We start from the raw sequence: 19,583 nt of genomic DNA, 5'->3' as shown, positions 1-19,583 counted from the left end.
AGTTTTCAGTGAGCTTGGGCCAATGAGACAAAGTAATAACTCACATTCAAAGTTGGCTTGGAAATTTGGCAGTACAGGTATAATTATTATTATTAAAATCAACAATAATAGTAGCAGCCCAAATCTACATAGTATTCTTAAATATACTGAGTGTTTTCATCATACTAAGGCTATGATCCTAAACAGATAGATGAGCACTAAATTTTACTAAATCAAATCCCATTCACTCTTAATTGACATGATTTCAAGGATACTTTATCTTCATTTATGATTGTCCTTCACCGGACAGAGGTTTCTAATCTTTTTTAACTCTAAATATTTTTTCCCTCCCATGTCTCTGTCATCTTGTAAATGAATAAATGAATAAGCATTTATTAAGAATTTACCATGTGCAAAGCACATGGTCTAAATACTAGGGATACTGATGGAAAATGTAGACTGTTTCTGCTTTCAGAGGAGTGAAAGATATAAAAGGCAATGGGAAAATAGTATAAAGTGACAATAAGCAAACACTGATATACTAGAAAAACTCATCATTGGTGAAAAAAAACCTATTGCAGGAGAAGCTCAGCAAGGAACAATTACCCTTCCCTCAAAATTAATCTCATTTATAAGTTTTGTGTGTGTGTATATATATATATATATATATATATATATATATATATGGAATTTCCTTAGATTGTAGAATATTTTGATGGCCAGGTAGCTTTCTAACTGTTATGCTAAGAAGGGATCTTCATTCATTTATTCATTCATTCAGCATGTATTTATACAGACTTATAATGTATCAGACAATATGGACTGCACTAAACAATATGGATACAAAGACAAAACCAAAAAGCTCTTGATTTAAAGGAACCTGTAATGGAGGAAACTACATAAACATAGCTATGTAAATACAAAATAATTTTAGAAGAGAGAGGATATGAGAAATGGGTGGCATCAGAATTTGGCATCTGAGCTGAGTTTTATCAGAAGGTAGGTGAAGAAGGAGCACACTCTAAGCATGAAGTAAAGAGATCCCTTTGGGGTTTTCTCTACATTCTTCTTTCCCTATACCCTTCCTTCTCACTACCACCCACCTTACTTCCCTTAGCATTGGAGCTTGAGTCTTCAGGCTGCTGTGGCTGGCACATTTTCAGTTGCAGAAGTAAAAAAAAAAAAAATGGGGCAACTGAGAGATTTCATAGTTGTGTGTATAAAACAGGTGAAACTGTTCCTTGTGATTACTTTCCCAGTAATTTGACTGCCAGGTGTTACAAACCACATGAAAAGAAAGGTTAGGGAAGTGCCTAGAGGGAGAAAGAATATCCATAATCTGAGATCTCTCAAGAGAGCATCCCATTGCCTGGCTCCTCCCTCTTCTTGTTCCACTTAGCAATTTTTTGTATGTTGTCTCCCTCATTAGACTGTGAGCTCTTTGAGGACAGGGACAGTGTCTTTGCCTTTTTTTTTTCTCCCTAGAGCTTAGCACAATACCTGGAACATAATAAATATTAAATAAATGTTTGTTGACTGAATGACTTGACAACCAACTTAGTAATCTTTCCATGGAAACCTTGGGGAATTAAATGGAGTGGGTATTAGGTGCAATTCCTCTATGTAATCCTTTTTTCACTTGATCTTAGTTTACTTTTCCCAAGGAGATGGATACCATACAGCCTGTCACATTGTTTCTGAATGACAGACAACACTTCCTCTGGTATAAGATTGCACATTGAACTACTTCTAATAACACATGCAGTGTTTAGTGGAACACGACTTTTTTTTCTGTTTCCAGCCAATTTCAGTATAATTTTCTGAATATTATATCATTACATTCATTGCTGACCTTTGATCCCTCTGTCCTCTTTCCCAGGTCGTCCCATTCCACCTACATCCTCGTCTAGCCTTCTCCCATCTGCTCAGCTGCCTAGCTCCCATAATCCTCCACCAGTTAGCTGCCAGATGCCATTGCTAGACAGCAACACCTCCCATCAAATCATGGACACCAACCCCGATGAGGAGTTCTCCCCTAATTCATATCTTCTCAGAGCATGCTCAGGGCCCCAGCAAGCCTCCGGCAGTGGTAAGGAAATGGCAAACACATCAAGTCTGGATGTGTGATTGTTTGTGTATGTCTGTCATTTGACCAATTTTTTGCTTAGAAGTTTTTGAAACAAGGGGGTGGGAAGGGGAAATGTTGCAGAGAGTAAAGGGGAAAAGACATTTCTGGTTATTAGGCATTGCACTTTCACATTAGATGGCATCTATTTTTCTCCCTCTATTTTGTCCTAGATAAAGACTTCTTAACCTGGGGTCAACAAATACTCAAGGAGTCTGTGATTGTGGATAAGCAAAAAATTTTTATTTCAATATAATTGGTTTCCTTTGTAATCCTATGTGTTCTTTTTTTTTTAATAGTTTAAAAACATTAATCTGAGAAGAGTCCATCAGCATCAGTAAATTGCCTAAAAAATGGTGAAAAATCTTTTCATCTAGAGTACTTTTAATGTTGTAAAGACCAAAAGAATACAAAAACCACCTGTATATCTGCATTGTTGAAGAATTTTTATCTTAATGAGAATTGGTGGCCTTCTTGGAGAGAAGGAATTTCCCCTGGCCTCCACATAGAAACAGGACAATCTCAGTGGTGGAACACAGAAACAGGCTGTTAAATTTTAAAGTTGAGTTTTGTATCATTTCTATTGTGATCCCACATGAGGGAAAACCTGGGTTTTTCCAGATCCCAGTATATGTGTACATAAGGTGCCTTTGTTTTATGATGGGCGACCTCTGATTCTTGCTGCTTCAGTTGTTTAAGGGATTTTATTCTCAAAGTGCATCTACTTGTTATGGCCCCTGAGTCTCCAGACAAGTTTAAAGGGACCTCTCCAGCAATTCATGTTTATGTGATTTTGATTGGATTCAATACACTGATCAAGGAGCATGGTAGTAAGCAATACCTTCACATTCACAATTAGGGTGTTTCCAAATAACAGGCTATATGTGATATAGTGAATGGAGCATTATCCCTGGAATCATGAGACCCTGAGCTCAAATCCAACATCAGACACTTGACTCTTACTAACTGTTGGACCTTAATCCAGGGTCATCTCCAGTCATCCTGATTTCATATCTGACCACTGGACCCAGATGGCTACAGAGGAGAAAAATGAGGCTAGTGACTTAGCACAGCATCCCCCCTCACTCAAATTCAATTCATGTGCTTGTCATGGCATTACTTCCCTGATGTTATGGCCTTTCTCAAGAATGAAGGACAAGCAACATCATCATCAATGAAATAAGTGAATTGGACTAATTCTCCAAAGACCTGCCTAGCTCTGTCACTGTGACAGAGTGAAAAAAAACTTAAAATGTTAAATTTTAAACTGTTGTAAATCAGCTTAATGGACTGATTTTGAAAATTTAGACTAAGCATTTCAGATTATTTAGTATGGTCAATATCAGAAATATCAGGATGATACCATCTTGATTAGGTTTAAAGCCAACAAAAAATACTCAACAGGTTCCAATTGTAATCACATCCTATGAAAATAAATTGCTCATAATGTTATCAATAAGAAAATTATTTTTCTAGAGAGTAAGTTAGGTGGCACAGTGGATAGAGCACTGGCCTTAGAGTCAGGAGGACCTGCGTTCAAATCCAGCCTCAGACACATAATAATTGCTTAACTGTGTGACCTTGGGAAAGTCACTTAACCCCATTGCCTTCAATAAGCTTTTTAAAAAAAGAAAATGACATCATAAAGGCATGCAAACTAACCTTCATCTCAGTTCATAGATAAATTCTCACATATGAAGATCCCTATAGCTTCTAGGAGAGAACAGGATCTGAACTCTGCCTGTCCTCTACTGCCCTTCCATAACCTACCCTAGACTTGCACCCCTTGATTATAGAAATCAGGTCCACCAATTCTATGGGCATATTTCATGATAGCCACCTACCTCTACTATTTTGATGGAATTGTTTCAGGCCACACTTTGGGAGAGTCTCATGGAAATGATGACTGGCTCTTTTTTCCTATGTTAGTGATAGAGTCCTTAGCTTTTTCAGTCACTGCTGAATTGGTCACTCAAGAAATTCATCTCTCACCTTTACCTTCAAAGTGTCACTGGGCAATAGGAAACAGAAGGCTCTGCCAAGAGCATGGCTTAATGAGATTACACTTGTCATGGAAAGGAGTGCTTTGGCTTCATGCATGAGCATATGTCACTGTTGGCCTCAACATCTACAATTAGAAGAGGCCACCCAAATGAATTTAAGAGGACTCCTTCTGGGCATGAAGTGACAGACAGCCACTCCTGATAGCCTTGCCCTTCCCAATAGCCAGTTCTGATATATTTAGTAAACTCGTATTCTTTTTTTTAAATTACCTAATCAAATCTTTCATCAAATGAGCAATCCATTGTTGATATTATGAAGGCCTTTAATCTACCATAAATCTTTATTAGAACTCATCAGAGCTTCTAGTTGGAGAGAAATGTGATTATAGCACTCTTAAAATGACATTACATCATTGGGGTGATTGGTTTATCATTTGGAGAAGAGACATCAATCATAACTAGCATAACCACACAGTAAATGAATTCAACCTTTCTACCACAGAACAATGACACTGTAATTGCTCAAAATCAGGCTTAAAATGGAATCGGAAAATGCTCTTTCTTCAAATATGATGTTAACTTAATGGAATATATTATGAAAAATCATGTTTGAGGAAATTCTATATAATTAAAAATATGTGGAAATATATTCCTTTTTTTCTCTCATTAGAACTTGATTTCAGTTGCAGAATCATTTTTGTGCTGCAGAGATTATGTTGCATTTAATTGAACTACCCTCACTGATGTTTTTCTGCTTTTTATTCTGTACTATGTAATCGGGATGCATATTGTATTATGAAGGACAAGAGGCTGTTGAAATGAGGTGCACCTGCTGATAGCTTTTTAAAAACAGACAATTATTACAGAGAAAATGAGACTTTTTCAAAGCTATATCCTTTTATGAATATAAAGATAGCAGAGTAAAGATGATTTCCATAAGAGAGGTCAGTTCATCTCTCTCTACCATCTAGATTATTTTCTTATAGATGGCATTGTGAGCATTTTATTTTCTTAGGATGTGCATACAATTGGACTTTGTTGAGGGGCATTTTTGTTGACTTCATGACTAATCAAAGCATCATTTTATGGTGATGACTGGAAACTGACCACACTGAATATTTGTTGAATCTGAGATATCAGAGTGCTTAGTTTTAATTTTCAAAACCAATCTGTTAATCTCATATGAGGTTTCTACTTATTTGAGCTTTGATAATGGAAAAAAGATATATTAAGTTTGGGAGTCCATATTCATTCCAAACAATAATTGTGTAGATACAATAGCTTCTCCTGACCCTGTTGTACAATACACTTAGTTTCGGAGGATACTTTGCTGAGGGCTCTCTCATGATCCAGCCAAATGGAACAGTATTCAGAATACTTGGCTCTGGCTTAACTAATGTGAAAGCAAATATAAATGCTGTTTATTTTTTTCTCTCTTTTACACAATATTTTTGGCTTAAGACAAGCTGGAGATTCTGTCAAGAAATTCAGTTTATTCTTTTATTTTTACTTTTTTTTAATTAAATTTTATTTTTTAATTAACAAGATTTATTTTCTCTCCCCTCCCTTTGCCCTACTTAGAGAAAAGAAAAACAAAACAAAATAAAAGGAAATAAAACCTTCCTAAGAAAGATACATAGTGACTTTCTATGCCTGCTCTTTTTGGTAATCTGTTTCTGAAGAAAAACATAATGGAACAGAAAGAATATTTTATGTGAAGTAAAAGAGCCTAGATTCAAATCTCAGTTCTGTAATGTACTATCTATATGAATAAAACTCTTAATTTCTTTTATCCCTTCATTTTCTTTAATTAGGAAAAAAAGGTTAGCTTAAATGACCTGTGAAGGCTCTTTTAAATCTAAATCTCTGATCCTTTGAACTAATATCATTTCATATGGTAGACTTCAAAATGTATATTTTGAGAGTAGAGTATGTTTAATCATATTTGAAATGAAAGTTCCTTATTTTTCTATAGAAAAATGGTCTACTGGTATATGCAATAAACTGAGAGTTTTGGCAACCTGGGATTCATGGCAAATCTTTTCACCTGTATTGGTCTATGTTTAATTCATCTCTAAAATGAATATTTTGAATCAGATTATGTCAAAGCTTCCATCTAGCTGTAATTATAATAGTAGAAATAACAATAGCTGACATTTATTATAACACCTTAAGGTTTGCAAATCACTTCACATAGATCATCTCATTTGATCCTAACAACAATCTTGGTAGGTAGGTAGGTTGGTGTTAAAATTATTCTGTTTTAGCAGAGAAAGAAAGTGAAACTAACAGAGGCTAAGTTACTTGCCCATGCTCAAAAGCGAGATTCCATCTCATGTCTTAATGATTCCCAGGTCCACCATTTTCCACTGTGCCACATAGATTCTAGTAATTTAGGTGTCATATCATACAACAACAAATATGATCTTTGGTTCAGCTAGTAAGGAATATTGACTTTTAGTGGTTATTTACCTGTCAAGTGACCTTGCTTTCTGGAGAACTTTGGTTCATGTGGTTAATTTTTTCATCTTTCTCATGGAGGTAAAATAAAATTATTACCTTGTATTATTCATCCTATTTGAATAGCCAAAGACTGTTTCTGATTCTCTGGTATTCCTTGACAGCAGTGAAAATCCCTTTTTGAGAGGTGCTGTACATCTCTTCTTACACATTGCAACTTTTATGATACCTGGTGCTCTTGGTGTAAAAAAGACAAATCTACATAAACTACAATCAGTAAACTTGAAAACTTCCCCCAAAATAAAAGCAGAATCTTATCATTTTGATTTGGCTGTCATGGGAAGTAGTATAATATAGAAGTAAGAGTCTGAGGACTCGAATTTGAACCTGGCTCTGGTTAAGTGACCTTTGATCAATCAACTCAACTCTGGTCCCAGATTCTATGTCCATAAATTGAGGGGATTGGATTAAGTGACTTCCAAGGTCTTTTTAAACTCTAATATTACTTCTGGTTAGTCCTCACATCTAGGGCTCATTCTTTGGATCTAAGGACTAAAATCTTGTAGCAGCATATTATCCTAAATCTTAGTCAATTTTGATCTTGCTGCCACCACCTAGGCTTACTAGGAGAGAAAATATGGCAGCATTTATATTGCAATCCAGATGTAGTCTTACCTTATTTCTTCCTTAAATAAAACATTGAGTTTTAGTTATTTAGGAATCTAAATAAAGGGTTTTGAATAACTCACTTGGTGGTCCCTTCTCCAGTTTGCCATGAAGATGTCACCTTAAACCAGAAATGAGAATCAAAACCAGTGATTCATGTGCAAGGTCCAGGGTGCCAGTCAAGTGCCAGAAGAGTCATACTTTTCCCTCATTAAAAGAGATTGTGGGTTCTTTGACCTTCTAGGGCGAAAGAAGAAATTCAGTAAGGTAATTAACTCAAAATACTTGTAACAAATGAAAGCCTGCTGGTGCTTGGTTATATAGAATGACATGTTTAGCTTCACATTTCATTTGTCATTTTGGTGTCATCATGAAAGGAAATTTTCCATATAAAAAGATTTTCCAGATAATTTGAGCATTTGGGGATTTTTTTGTTTGTTTGTTTTTTACTGAACCTGTGATTCCAATGGTGTAAAGTCTTCTCAACCAAGGAACTTCTTTTACAGTGCAGATTGACCTTATATTCTCTGGGTAATGAGAAATTAATTGAGTTGGTCAGAGTAGTCTATGTCATGTGTTCCATACCTATATGAACACACATACACATGTGAACATACATACATATGTATATTTATATATATATATGGACATCTAATTTTTGTGAAAATATATTTCAAACAAAAGTATATATGTAGGATTCTAGACACTAGAACCAGGAAGGATCATTGAGATCATATAATCTAACCTACTCATTTTATCAAAAAAGAAAAATGAAGAAATCAAGCAAGCAATTAGAACTCTTAAGGAGAATGAAAAGCTAGTGTAGTGCTGAGTGAGGAAGGGGTTGAGAGGAAAGATCTAAGAAGTTGTAATCAGAGCTGTGAAGAGATTTCAGTGGTAGCACAATATATAGTGTTGATATGTGATCAAAGGTGTGACCTTAATGGTGTGTGTGGGTAAGTGGAGGAGTAGTGGAGAAAGTCCCCAGGATTGAGTTGCTCAAAGAGCAGAGCCAATATGTTGTATATTAGAGGCAACTAAGGATGCTGGCAGAAAAAAGAGAGGATAAAAGGTCAGATAAAGAAATCATCGGGGCGGCTAGGTGGCATAGTGGATAAAGCACCGACCTTGCAGTCAGGAGTACCTGGGTTCAAATCCAGTCTCAGACACTTAATAATTACCTAGCTGTGTGGCCTTGGGCAAGCCACTTAACCCCATTTGCCTTGCAAAAACCTAAAAAAAATTAAATAAAAAGAAATCATCAAGAAATGTGGAAAAGTATTTACATTCTGGTAGATAACAGTCACAAAGATGGTGAGAGGCTAATATACAGAGTGTCCCAAAGGTCTTTAAGTTTTAAAACACCAATAGGCATTTGGGATACTCTTCATAAGATGGCATAATGGACTTCAAAGGAGAGGACATTGTCAAGTGATAGTGGTAGAGCATAATTCACAGGGTAGATAGATATTCTACAGTGAGGGGGCCCCAGATTATAGAGTTGAGGATTTCACTTTGAACCAAACTCCTGAAAGTGGGGGGGGGGGTGGTGGTGGAAGGAGTGAGGAGAATGATAGCAGAAGAATCTTCTCCCCCAGGGAAGTTCCTCTTTAAGAATTTGGCTTCAACTGGAATCCTATGTGTGAGTTCTTATGATGGACTAAAAGCTATATATAAAGGTCCACGGCTCTTTGAGTTCCATTGTTGAACAATGGGAAAAGGCGTGAATTTTCTTGTTAAACTTGGAACCCTAAGCATGTGACTTTGAATGCTGGCATTTACCTAGGAGCTGGACGACCTTGGTTAGGTCAGTTAACTGCTGGGGCTCATTATCTTCATCTGTAAAGTGAAAGAGTAGGCTAAAGACCTCTGAGGTCTCTCTTCCTCAAGCATCTAATTTTCTTTCTTGACACAATCAAAGGAATCACAGGGGTTTAGAAGTGGATCTTGTTTACACATTTAAAACATCACTCCCAAAGATCAATTCATTGATAAATTATAATGGGGAAGAGTTCCCCTCCCCTTACAGTAATAATTGTAAGTGACAGGGATGAAGAAAGCTAATGTAGTAAGGGCAAGTTGGAGAGGCATAATAACACTGAGGGGAAGTGTAGTGATTTGAAGGAAAACCAGAACTAGCTCAGATACAATTCCTGCTAGAATGTTTGTGAGATGGAGGATGTGACTCAACAAGCTTCTGTCTCAGTGCTGGCTGATAGCCAGCCTACCATCCAGGTGAGGGGAGGAGACACCCTGGTGATTCAGACTTCCCACAGATAATATTAAAATTTCAGATCATACTTTTCCTCATCAGGGCTTAAGGTCACAATGTGTAAAACAAAGGAATAAGTGATCTATAAGGTCCCTTCAAGCCATATTTTCTATTTTTCTTTGTCTTTGCAACCTGATTAGATGAGGGGAAGCCTGCCAGACTCTCATTCTCACATTTTTCCAATCTGTCACCAGCTTCTAGGGCATTGTTGGGATGTAGAGACATATAAATGTACATGGCAAGTCTTTATGGAGTCACCGCTTGGCAAATCAATGAACTTTCATGTTAAATGACACTTTTGCAGTTTTGGTATTGGTTCCCTTAGGCTATAATAATAATAATAATAATAATATTGATGATGGTGATAGCTAACATGTATATAGCAATTTAAAATTTGCAAAGTGATTTATACGTATTGTCTTATCTGATTCTCACAATAATCCTGCAAGTTAAATAGTATTATTATTATTATTCCTGTTTTATAGATGAGAGAAGTGAGACTAACAAAGGTTAAAGTTATGTCACAGTGTCTGAGATGGGATTTGACTCAGGTCTCTAGACCCAGCTGTCTCTCAGATAGAGAATATAAGAAGTGTGGTGATGGTAGACAGCTTTATTACCTAAGTCTGGTTGAGAATTCTCAGGAAGTAGCCGCCCCAGTCCCTAAACTCTTAGAAGCAACATCTGTCATCTTGGGGGTTAAGAGAGGCAACCTAGTATAAAATTCTCAACTAGGCCTCAGAAGGCCAGAGTTCCAGCTTCTCCCTTCTTTTCTGCAGTGTGGTACAGTGGGAAGAAGTTTGAAATGGCCTATTATATTTGGAACCATAAGAATTTGAATTTTAAAGTCGGTATTGACCCTTAAGAGCCAAGTGATCTTGGTCATGTCATTTTACTTCTGGGGTGCAGATTCTTTGTTTATAAAATAAAATAGCTGAAGTGATGATCTTTAAATATGAGCAGATTTGTCTAAATCATTTTTATGTCACAGACCTCTTTGGCAGTTTGATAAAGTCTATGAGCCCCTTCTCAGATTAATGTTTTTAAATTCATGAAAGTAAAATTTATAGGATTATAAAAGAAACCAGTTATAATGAAATAGCATCTATTATAAAAAATATTTAAGAAAACAAGTTTATGGACTGCAGACGTCCCAGTCTTCTAATTCATGTATTCTGTGACCTGGCAATTAAGACTCTATCAGCAAACTGTTGCTGCTACCACTGATGTTTGTCAGTGTAAAACGGGGATTAAAACCTTTCATCTGTCTTCTAAGTAAACACACACACACACACACACACACACACACACACACAAACACACACAAACACACATATTCTTTCTCTTCTCCAACTGTCCCCAGGACCACTTTACTGCTCCAAAGTGAAAATGAACACAAAGTCAAGAGAGGCAAGGCATTTCTTTAGCGTCATTCTATATAGAAGCTGTGGATGCCACAGAATAGCTCCTTCTCAGCAAATAATCTTGCTATTGACAAAAATACCATGATCGATGCACAATGTGTACCTTCTCTCTGCCACCTTCATTTCTCTCCAGGAAATAGAAAAAGAGTGTCCTAGATGTGAAAAGATATTCAGAGATACCATAGAAAGCTTAACAGTTTCCTGCCCTGCTATTCTTAGCCTGATGATACCCTGGGTATCTCTCCTTCAGAATTCTAAAGATTGCATTGAGCTAGAACTCACTTCTTGCATACAATCTCATTTTCACTCAAAAAGAGGCCCTGCTGCTTTTAAAAAATATTTTAATTCCATCTTGAGTCCCAAAATTTGCTTTTATCATTGTGTACTATAATAAAGAACCTAGGGGCAGACAGGTGGTGCAGTGGAAAGAACGCCAGCCCTGGACTCAGGAGGACCTGAGTTCAAAACCAGACTTAATAATTATCTTGTTGTGTGATCTTGTGCATATCACTTAACCTCATTGCCTTACCAAAAAAAAAAAAGAAAGAAAGAACCTAAGCCTTAAGTGGATTTCTTAAACCCCAAGGAGACATTATTATGTAAATTATTTCTGACACTTTAATAGAACCTCCAATTATATGCATATATCCATGTAAAAATACAATGTAGTTTGGTGGTGGTGGCATTAGCACCTTGGAGTGATCAGTAAAAGACCATGTGTAGAAGGTAATAATTGAACTAAGTTTTGAAGAAAAAGTAGGACTTCTAAGCAGTGGAAATGAGGAGGGAGAATAGTTCTGGTAAGGGGAATAGCCTTTACCAGTTACATTTTCTGTAATGCATCCTATATTACTTCTTGTGGATTAGCCACTATTGGGCATCATTGCTCTTTGGTTTAAACATCATTTTGATTCTTTGAAGAAGCAGAAGGAAGAGAACAGCAGACTTGGATTCAGAAAGACCTGAATTCAAATCCCTCATAAGATTCTTAATGGTTAGAAGACCCTAAGCAGGTTCTCATCTTTGCTTTCTTCATCCGTATAATGGGCGTAATAATAATATGTATCTGTCTCACAGGGTTTCTTTGAAACTTAAATGAAATAATATATGCAAAGTGCTTTGTAAGTTTTAAAATTTCTTATAAGTGTTATCATTTATTATTTTTTAGAAATTAAGAAATTTTTTAGAAATTAATTTGGAAATAATTAAGAAATTTTTTAGAAATTAAGAATTTTTAGAATTAAATTTAGAAATGAATGATTCACAGTCATAATGGATTATTGGGAAAATATTAGTATTTTTAAAAAGTGTGTGTGTGTGTGTGTGTGTGTGTGTGTGTGTGTGTGTGTGTGTGTGTATGTGTTGGATGGGGTGGGGAACCTTCGTAGAATCATATAAAATGCTTCAGTTTCCCAAAAGTAATTCAGGTCATTCTATTCCTTCTGCACAATTTTGGATGCAACTCATTATTCTATGAATAGTCATACTGATAAACTATCTCAATAGATTTATTGGAAAAAGGAAGTGAGCTAGTGATGAACAAAAGTAAGGGATAGCATAGAGCCTGAATGATATTAGTTCTTATTATCCAACATTTTAATCAACATCTATTAAATACCTCAAATTGTAAGTTAGCTGTCCTTTCTTGGGACTGTGAGCCATGATATAGGTTCAGGAGTGAGGATTGGCTATCTAATGACCCAGAGTTCTTTTCCCATAGGGAAGGGAGAGATTGATTGATTTTTCAGCTACTCTAAACTACATGGAACAGTGCTGTAAGTGGAAAGGACCATATAGGGACCTTTGGGAAGGGGAAGGAAGAATCTTGATTACCTTTGAGCTTGGGTGCAACTGCTATGTGTTTGTGTGTGTGTGTGTGTGTGTGTGTGTGTGTGTGTATGTGTGTGTTTTCCATTGTGTAAATATTTTTTTTATATTTAGAGTCTTGATGAACTCAGTACATATATATGAGAGCTTGAGGGCCCCTTTAAGCCAAGCAACACAAACTATATACTGATGAATGGATGGGTGAATGGAGGCTATGAATCAAAGGAATATTGTGAGAGACATGAAGTAGATGCTGATATTTTTAGGGTTTCCTAGGGCTTAAAAAAATCAAAAGGATTTTGTAAGAGACTCCCTAAAATTGTGCTTGGAATTATTATGACAAGACTAAAACTCAACTGATACATAGTTTACACAGAATATCAAAGAGCACATATTTGGGCAGATTCACCTTGGAGAATTTATGCAAGGATATAAATAATAATTTCACACAGGATATCAAGACCTGAATAGATTGTGATTTTCACCCAAAGAATAAACACATTGAGATATCAGACCTTTATTATTGTAGTAGTGTTGTCAAGTCTTATTGATTCTACTTTAACAATATCTTGCCTCCATCCTCTCATTTCTATTCCTTCTTCCACTAGCCTTGAAAAGACCTCCCCCATTACCTATTGCTGTCTTATAACTGTTACCTCCATCTTCTTTCTTCTCTAATTCCTCTTCTGTTAGTACAAAAGTCAATTTTCTCTTGCACAAACGATCACTCCACTCCTTTGCTAGAAACCCTTAAATAACTATCTTTTGCCTAGCAAATTAAGTTCAAACTCCTTAATCTGGTAATTAAGGTCACCAGAAAACAAATACTACTCTCTGTCTAGTCTAATAATAATAATAATAATAATAATAATAATAATAATAATAATAAATAAATAAACAACTTTGTCCCCAAGAAGTTGGATATGAGATAGTATTAATCTAGTTCTTTTCAATACATCTACCATTGGGAGCATCAGTATATAGTTTGTGTTTCTCTGCTCAAAGTGGCTCTCAGGCTCCCCTGTATGCACTGAATCCATCAAGACTTTAAACATGAAATAGATTTTGTTTTTGTTTTTTTTACACAACAGAAAAGAAAGTATAAAAGCATACAGGAGTCATGCCCAAATTCACAGTCAAAAATCCTGCCTTTCTCTTCCCAAAGGATCCTATATGGTACTAAAATATTGTCCCATGTAGTTGAGAAATCAATATCCTTTCTTCCTAGGATAATCCACCTTTCCTTTGGGGAAAGAACTCGAGGTCATTATATAGCCATTCCTGAACCATGGTTCACAGACCCAAGGAATCTTCCAGCATTGGGTATTTAATAAATATTAGCTAAATTGTTGAATGGTCTAATTCAACATTTAGGCTTTCTATAATCCCTTACTATTGTTTTTGTACATCACTAACTCACTTCCTTTTCCTATAAAAGTCCCAATAAATTTATTGAGATGATTTATCACTATGCATTCCTTGAATAACCTGGGCCCAGAACTGAGCAGAAGGAATAGAATGAACTGAATTACTTTTGGAAAATTGTGAAAATTTATACATGAATCTAATATTATTTCCCACGCCATCTCCATCTCACACACTCACTCACACACACACACACATACAAACACATACATATACTTTTTAACATTAGTATTGTCCCAGTAATCCAATGAAATACCTTAATTTTAAAATAATAACAATAATTGATAACATAAAATTATTACTAATTTTTAGTTACTATATTGATATTGTTAAAGAACCAAACTGTTGTGTTACTTTACTGCTCAATAATAGTCAGTGGTTCCCCTTTCCCAGAGTAAAATACAAAATCTTCTTTTGTGATTTAAAGCTTTTCTACTCGCCAGTTTTTCTAAACTTATTGACCCTTCTTCCTGCCAACCATATGCTCCCCATATATATTTTTCTCTCCAAACAAATCTTTAGTAGTACAGTTATTAATAGCAATAGCAATATCAACAATAATAAAAACTAGCATTTTATATAGCATTTTAAAGGTTTCAAAGAATTTTACAAATATTATCTCATTTGGCTCTAACAACAATAATACTATAAGGTAGGTGCTATCATTAGCCTCAATTTACAAATAAGGAAATTGAATATAGAAGCTAAATGATTTTCCAGGATGATACAACTAGTAAATATCTGAGGTAGAATTTGAACTCAGATCTTCTAGACACAAAGTCTAACACTCTATTCACTGTACCACCATTCTAACCCAACACACTAGATAGTCCCCAAATCATATTTGTTGACTGGCTGATTCAATTGTTGATTTATCTGGTCATAGAGAATTCCTTATTCCAAAACATGAAGGTGGGAGAGAAAACATTATATAATGGAACATATGGCTGGCAGGAGTGAAGGGAGAAGTTTAGGAAAGTTTAGGAAAATAGAAGAGCTTTAAATATCAAACAAAAGAGTTTTGTTTTACTCTGAGCAATAGGGCACCATTGAAACTTATTGAGAAGGGGAGTAATATATCAGAATGGTTCTTCGACATAGTCAATTTATTAGCTAAAAAAGATATATTGGAAAGAACTAGAGTAGCACTATATGATATCCAACCTTCTGGTGACAAGTCTGCTCAAATGTTCCGGTCTTCAGAAGGCAGACAATGAAATCAATCATCAGAACAATATGTGAAACCTTTCCAGGTTGGCACAATCTTCCCAAGCTTTAAATTAACTCTGTTGACATAGTTATCAAAAACTTTGAAAACAGGGAATTTTAGTGGAGGGCTCATACACACAGTCAATAGACACTATCTCTGTTGCTGCTATGTCTTAATCTAGTTTAAAATGACCAGGATGAATTCAGTCTGACTATTCAGTTAAAAACAAATGTAATTCAGTTCTATTAGAGATGATTAGAAGAGACTGAGAAGTGACAAGAGTATTGGTATTCCTCTTCATAACTTTCTTAGGGAAGTTGAAGGAAAGAAATAGAAAGTAGTATGGGTTCCCACTGCTGTCTTCATGTTGTATGTTGTATAATGGAAAATGTAGAACAATGATGTCATTTCTTATTTATGATGATGATTTGTAAGGCCGTTGCTAAGATCCTAATTCTGTTGTTGTCCTATTTGAGCTGTCTGAGGTCTGAAGAAAGCCAAGATTTTTGAAATGTTTTTTCACTTTAATAATATTAGGGGAGACACCCCATTTTCCTCCTAGATCTTCCATTAAAAAGCTCCTCAACTGAACTCATTCATTTAGTCCAGGATTGGGATTTTAGCTTTGACAATTCTTGATCAAACCTTTTGTTTTAATGTAGTTGTTGCTTACTATCATTTCTACATTATTCCTGGTACTCAAAAAGCCAAAGATGAGGGGCCAAATGCATTCTTGATCCTGAAGCATTTAGGTGGTTATCACTTAAATTAATGTTTTCTGCTAGAGTTGTATTTTAGCTGAAAACAATTATTGTTTCTAAGACGGCATCTTGGAGTTGAACCAATTCTATCAGTGAACATTCAACCATAGGAAGCTCACAATAAAAGGCGATGATCAATCGTTCCTCTTTTCTCCTACGCTCCAGAGCCAGGCTTTGAATCCCTTTGCTTTTAAAACTAAGCCGACAGGGTAGCTTTCTTTTTAATACCTCAGCAAAACAGTCAATGCTCCTGTTACAAAGAGACCCCTAATTTGTCCTCATCATATTCTCCCACACACTCACCACCCCCACCCTGCGCCTTCACTTAGGAGAGTGGAAGAGGCATTTGTGTAAGTGATGAATTATTGTCTCCAGCAAACACCTGCTTTTGAATTGGGTTGATGTCCAACTGGGGGTGGGGGGATTTCAAGGGGGTGAGAATCATATTCTTTTCTGCCAGCTCCCCAAATATTTCCACAATGCATTCTGTGGCATTCACACTTGACTGAAATCACATTTCAATCTGTTCCATTTGATTGGATTCTGTGTTTTCTTCCAGTCTGTGGTAATGGTACACTCGTTCCCAGTTCCCTAGGTTATTTTCATTTCAATGACCTTTTTCATCTCCCTGGGGCGCTTCGCCATTCAGTCCCCCTGCCCCCCTTCTCTGTTCACCATGCTTCGGATATTGCTTAACATGTTGCCGTCTGCTACAGTCACTGTTGTTTTGTTGGGTGCATTTGTATAAAACAGAGTAGCTTTAAAAGAACAGTGATCTTTACTGACTTATGGTCCCCCTTAATTTTTGCCCGTTCTTTTCATGTTCTTCTCAGGTCAGATCTAAGAATGGAGTTTAAAGAAATAGGAAGAGACAGGATGGGAAACAATCTATTTAAAGTATTAGAAGAAGGTTGTTTCTTTGGGTGTTTTTTTATTTCCTTTGCTAACCTGTGCTCCAGTTTCTAGTGCTTGAAAACTAGTTAGAATACAAGAAACAGTCAATCATGAAAGTAATTCACAGAGACGGAAAAGTTTCATTACTACAGACAGACCTGGACCTCTTTGCCTCTCTTTGTTGGTCCAGAATTGCTAACGGCTTTATTTAGAAGAAGAACACTGTGGCATGATGGAAAGCAGTAGCTGGCCATAGTAAGAAGCATTTATAGAACACTTTAAGGTTGTAAAGTATGGAAAGAGTGCTTAGCTGGGAATTAGAAGCTGTAGGTTCCTGTCCTATTCAGGCTCAAACTAGCAGTATGATCTTAGATAATAATAACAATGGTAACTAACATTTTATATAGTGGTTACTATGTTCTAGGTACACAAAGTGCTCAGTTTTTGCAATTATTATTTTATTTGAGAACAACTTTGGAAGGTAACTGCTATTTTTATCTCTTATCTGTTCCAGTCTGTGGGGAAACTGAGGCAAACAGAGGTTAAGTGACTTGCCCAGGGTCATAAAGAAAATTGCTCAGTATGAATTTGAACTTAGATCTTCCTGCTTTCAGGACCAGTGATCAAAACATCGTGCTACCTAGTATCCTCATCTGTAAAATGAGGAGGATAAATATAATAATAATAATAATGGTAGGAATGACGATGATAATAGCTAACATTTATATAGTGCTTACCATGAATCAGGCAATGTACTAAAGTATTTTATAATTATCTCATTTAGTACTCAAAAAAAAACCCCAGGAGATAAGTGGTATTGCTATCCTCATTTTATAGAGAAACTGAGTCAAACAGAGGCTAAGTGATTTACCCAGGGTAACACAACTAGTCTATGTCTATGGTGGGATTTGAACTCGGGTCTTCCTGTCTCCAGGCCCAGCATTTTACCCACTGTGCCACCTAGTTTAGTTATCTGCAAAATGAGGGGAATAAGTATAATAATAATAAGAATGATGATGATAATGAAAATAATAGTAACTTAAGTTCCTGAGAGTTAGCATTGCATAGAGATATGGAATCGGCCTCGGAACTAAGAAAACTCACATTCATATCTTGCCTCTGAAACATATTGGCTGAATGACCCTGGGAAAATCACTTAACCTTTCATGACTCTAGACCATGGGGGTCAAACTCATATAGAAATGGGGACCACCAAAATCACTTGTGGACCAGAGACTACATATTCTCTTAGAAAAATCACATATTATCTATGTTTTATTGTTTTCTTATTTTGTTAAATATTCTCCCAATTATATTTTAACTTGGTGAGTAGTGTTGAGGACCACATATGGTCTATAGATCACCCATCTGATGCCTTAACTCTAGATAACTTTGTAAGGTAGAAATTTCTAACCTTTTTTGTATTATTGACTCCCTTGGTAAACTGGTAAATTCCTATTTATTTGTTTGTTTGTTTGTTTATGGCAATGGGGTTAAGTTGCCCAAGGTCACACAGCTAGGCAGTTATTAAATGCCAGGCCAAATTTGAATCCAGGTCCTCCTGATTCCAAGGCTGGTGCTCTATTAACTGCACCACCTAGCTGCTCCACAAACTGGTAAATTCTATGAACCCCTTTCCAGAATAATGTTTTAAATGCATATAATAAAGTACATAGGATTACAAGAGAAACCAAATATATTGGAAAAAAGATACGAAGTTTTTTCCATCCAAGTTCATGAACCTACTGAAATTCATTCTTAGTTAAGAACCACTGCAAATTTTAGACTCTAAATTATAGCATCACTCAGTTTGGCCACCAAGCTTTGACCTCCCTCTCTGTGTCCTCTTCTGAACCGGGAAGGAATTGGGTTCTCTGGCCCAATCCCTCCTCTTATCTATCTGTTTTTGTATTTTGCAAGATTTGCCCAAGGACACACAGCTAGGTAACTATTATGTGTCTGAGGTGCTCCATCCACTGAGCCACCTAGCCTCCCCCCCCCCCCCATTATTATAAAGATGATGAAACCGATGCCCAGAGTTAGGTGACCAAGCCAAAGTCATGCAGTATTGGAAGAGGGGAGATTTTCTCCTCAGTGAGATATCCATACCAGTGAAATTGCAGGTCCATATCCTGACCCTGTCTCTGTCACATGTTTCTAAAACTCTTTAAGGCTTACAATGCACTTGTCTTTACAATGATCCTAATACGTAGTTAATAGAAATAGCTCCATTTTACAAATTATCTTTCCTGGTGGCATCCTCCCTAATTACTTCATCTTTATTTTGTAGAATATCTATAGTTATTCCTGTTGAAACCCTAGATGGAACACAGAGAACAGAAACTTGAGAGCAGAAACTATTTCATTCACTGTATCTGTATTCCCAGATTACCTGGGAAGGTATGCCTAAGAAGGCTGTTGATGATTGATGAATGAATGATCCTTAAAGGTCCCTCCTACCATACTCCAAATCTGTGAAAAAAAGAAAGAACTAGATAAATAAGACTTTTATTTTACCTTTGACTCAATGTCTGCCC

General features: G+C 36.2%; 1 protein-coding gene across 6 annotated transcripts in view; it reads left to right on the top strand.

The window, feature by feature from the left end:
* TENM2 (teneurin transmembrane protein 2) overlaps positions 1 to 19,583 on the top strand; it is a 385,853-nt gene that overhangs the window by 21,095 nt on the left and 345,175 nt on the right. For 5 of the 6 annotated variants that reach the window (XM_074212469.1, XM_074212470.1, XM_074212468.1 and 2 more), the window contains exon 1: positions 1,865 to 2,068. In XM_074212469.1, the coding sequence (XP_074068570.1) occupies positions 1,948 to 2,068 (121 nt within the window). In that variant the 5' untranslated portion in view covers positions 1,865 to 1,947. Of the gene's footprint in view, positions 1 to 1,858; positions 2,069 to 19,583 lie in introns of those variants that run through there. The other variant, XM_074212471.1, reaches the window with a different exon arrangement.

This window comes from Macrotis lagotis, chromosome 1 (genome assembly GCF_037893015.1).
Source record: "Macrotis lagotis isolate mMagLag1 chromosome 1, bilby.v1.9.chrom.fasta, whole genome shotgun sequence".
Taxonomy (NCBI): Eukaryota; Metazoa; Chordata; class Mammalia; order Peramelemorphia; family Peramelidae; genus Macrotis; species Macrotis lagotis.
The sequence above is the reverse complement of the archived record's forward strand: the minus strand, read 5'-3'. Positions and strand labels throughout refer to the sequence as shown.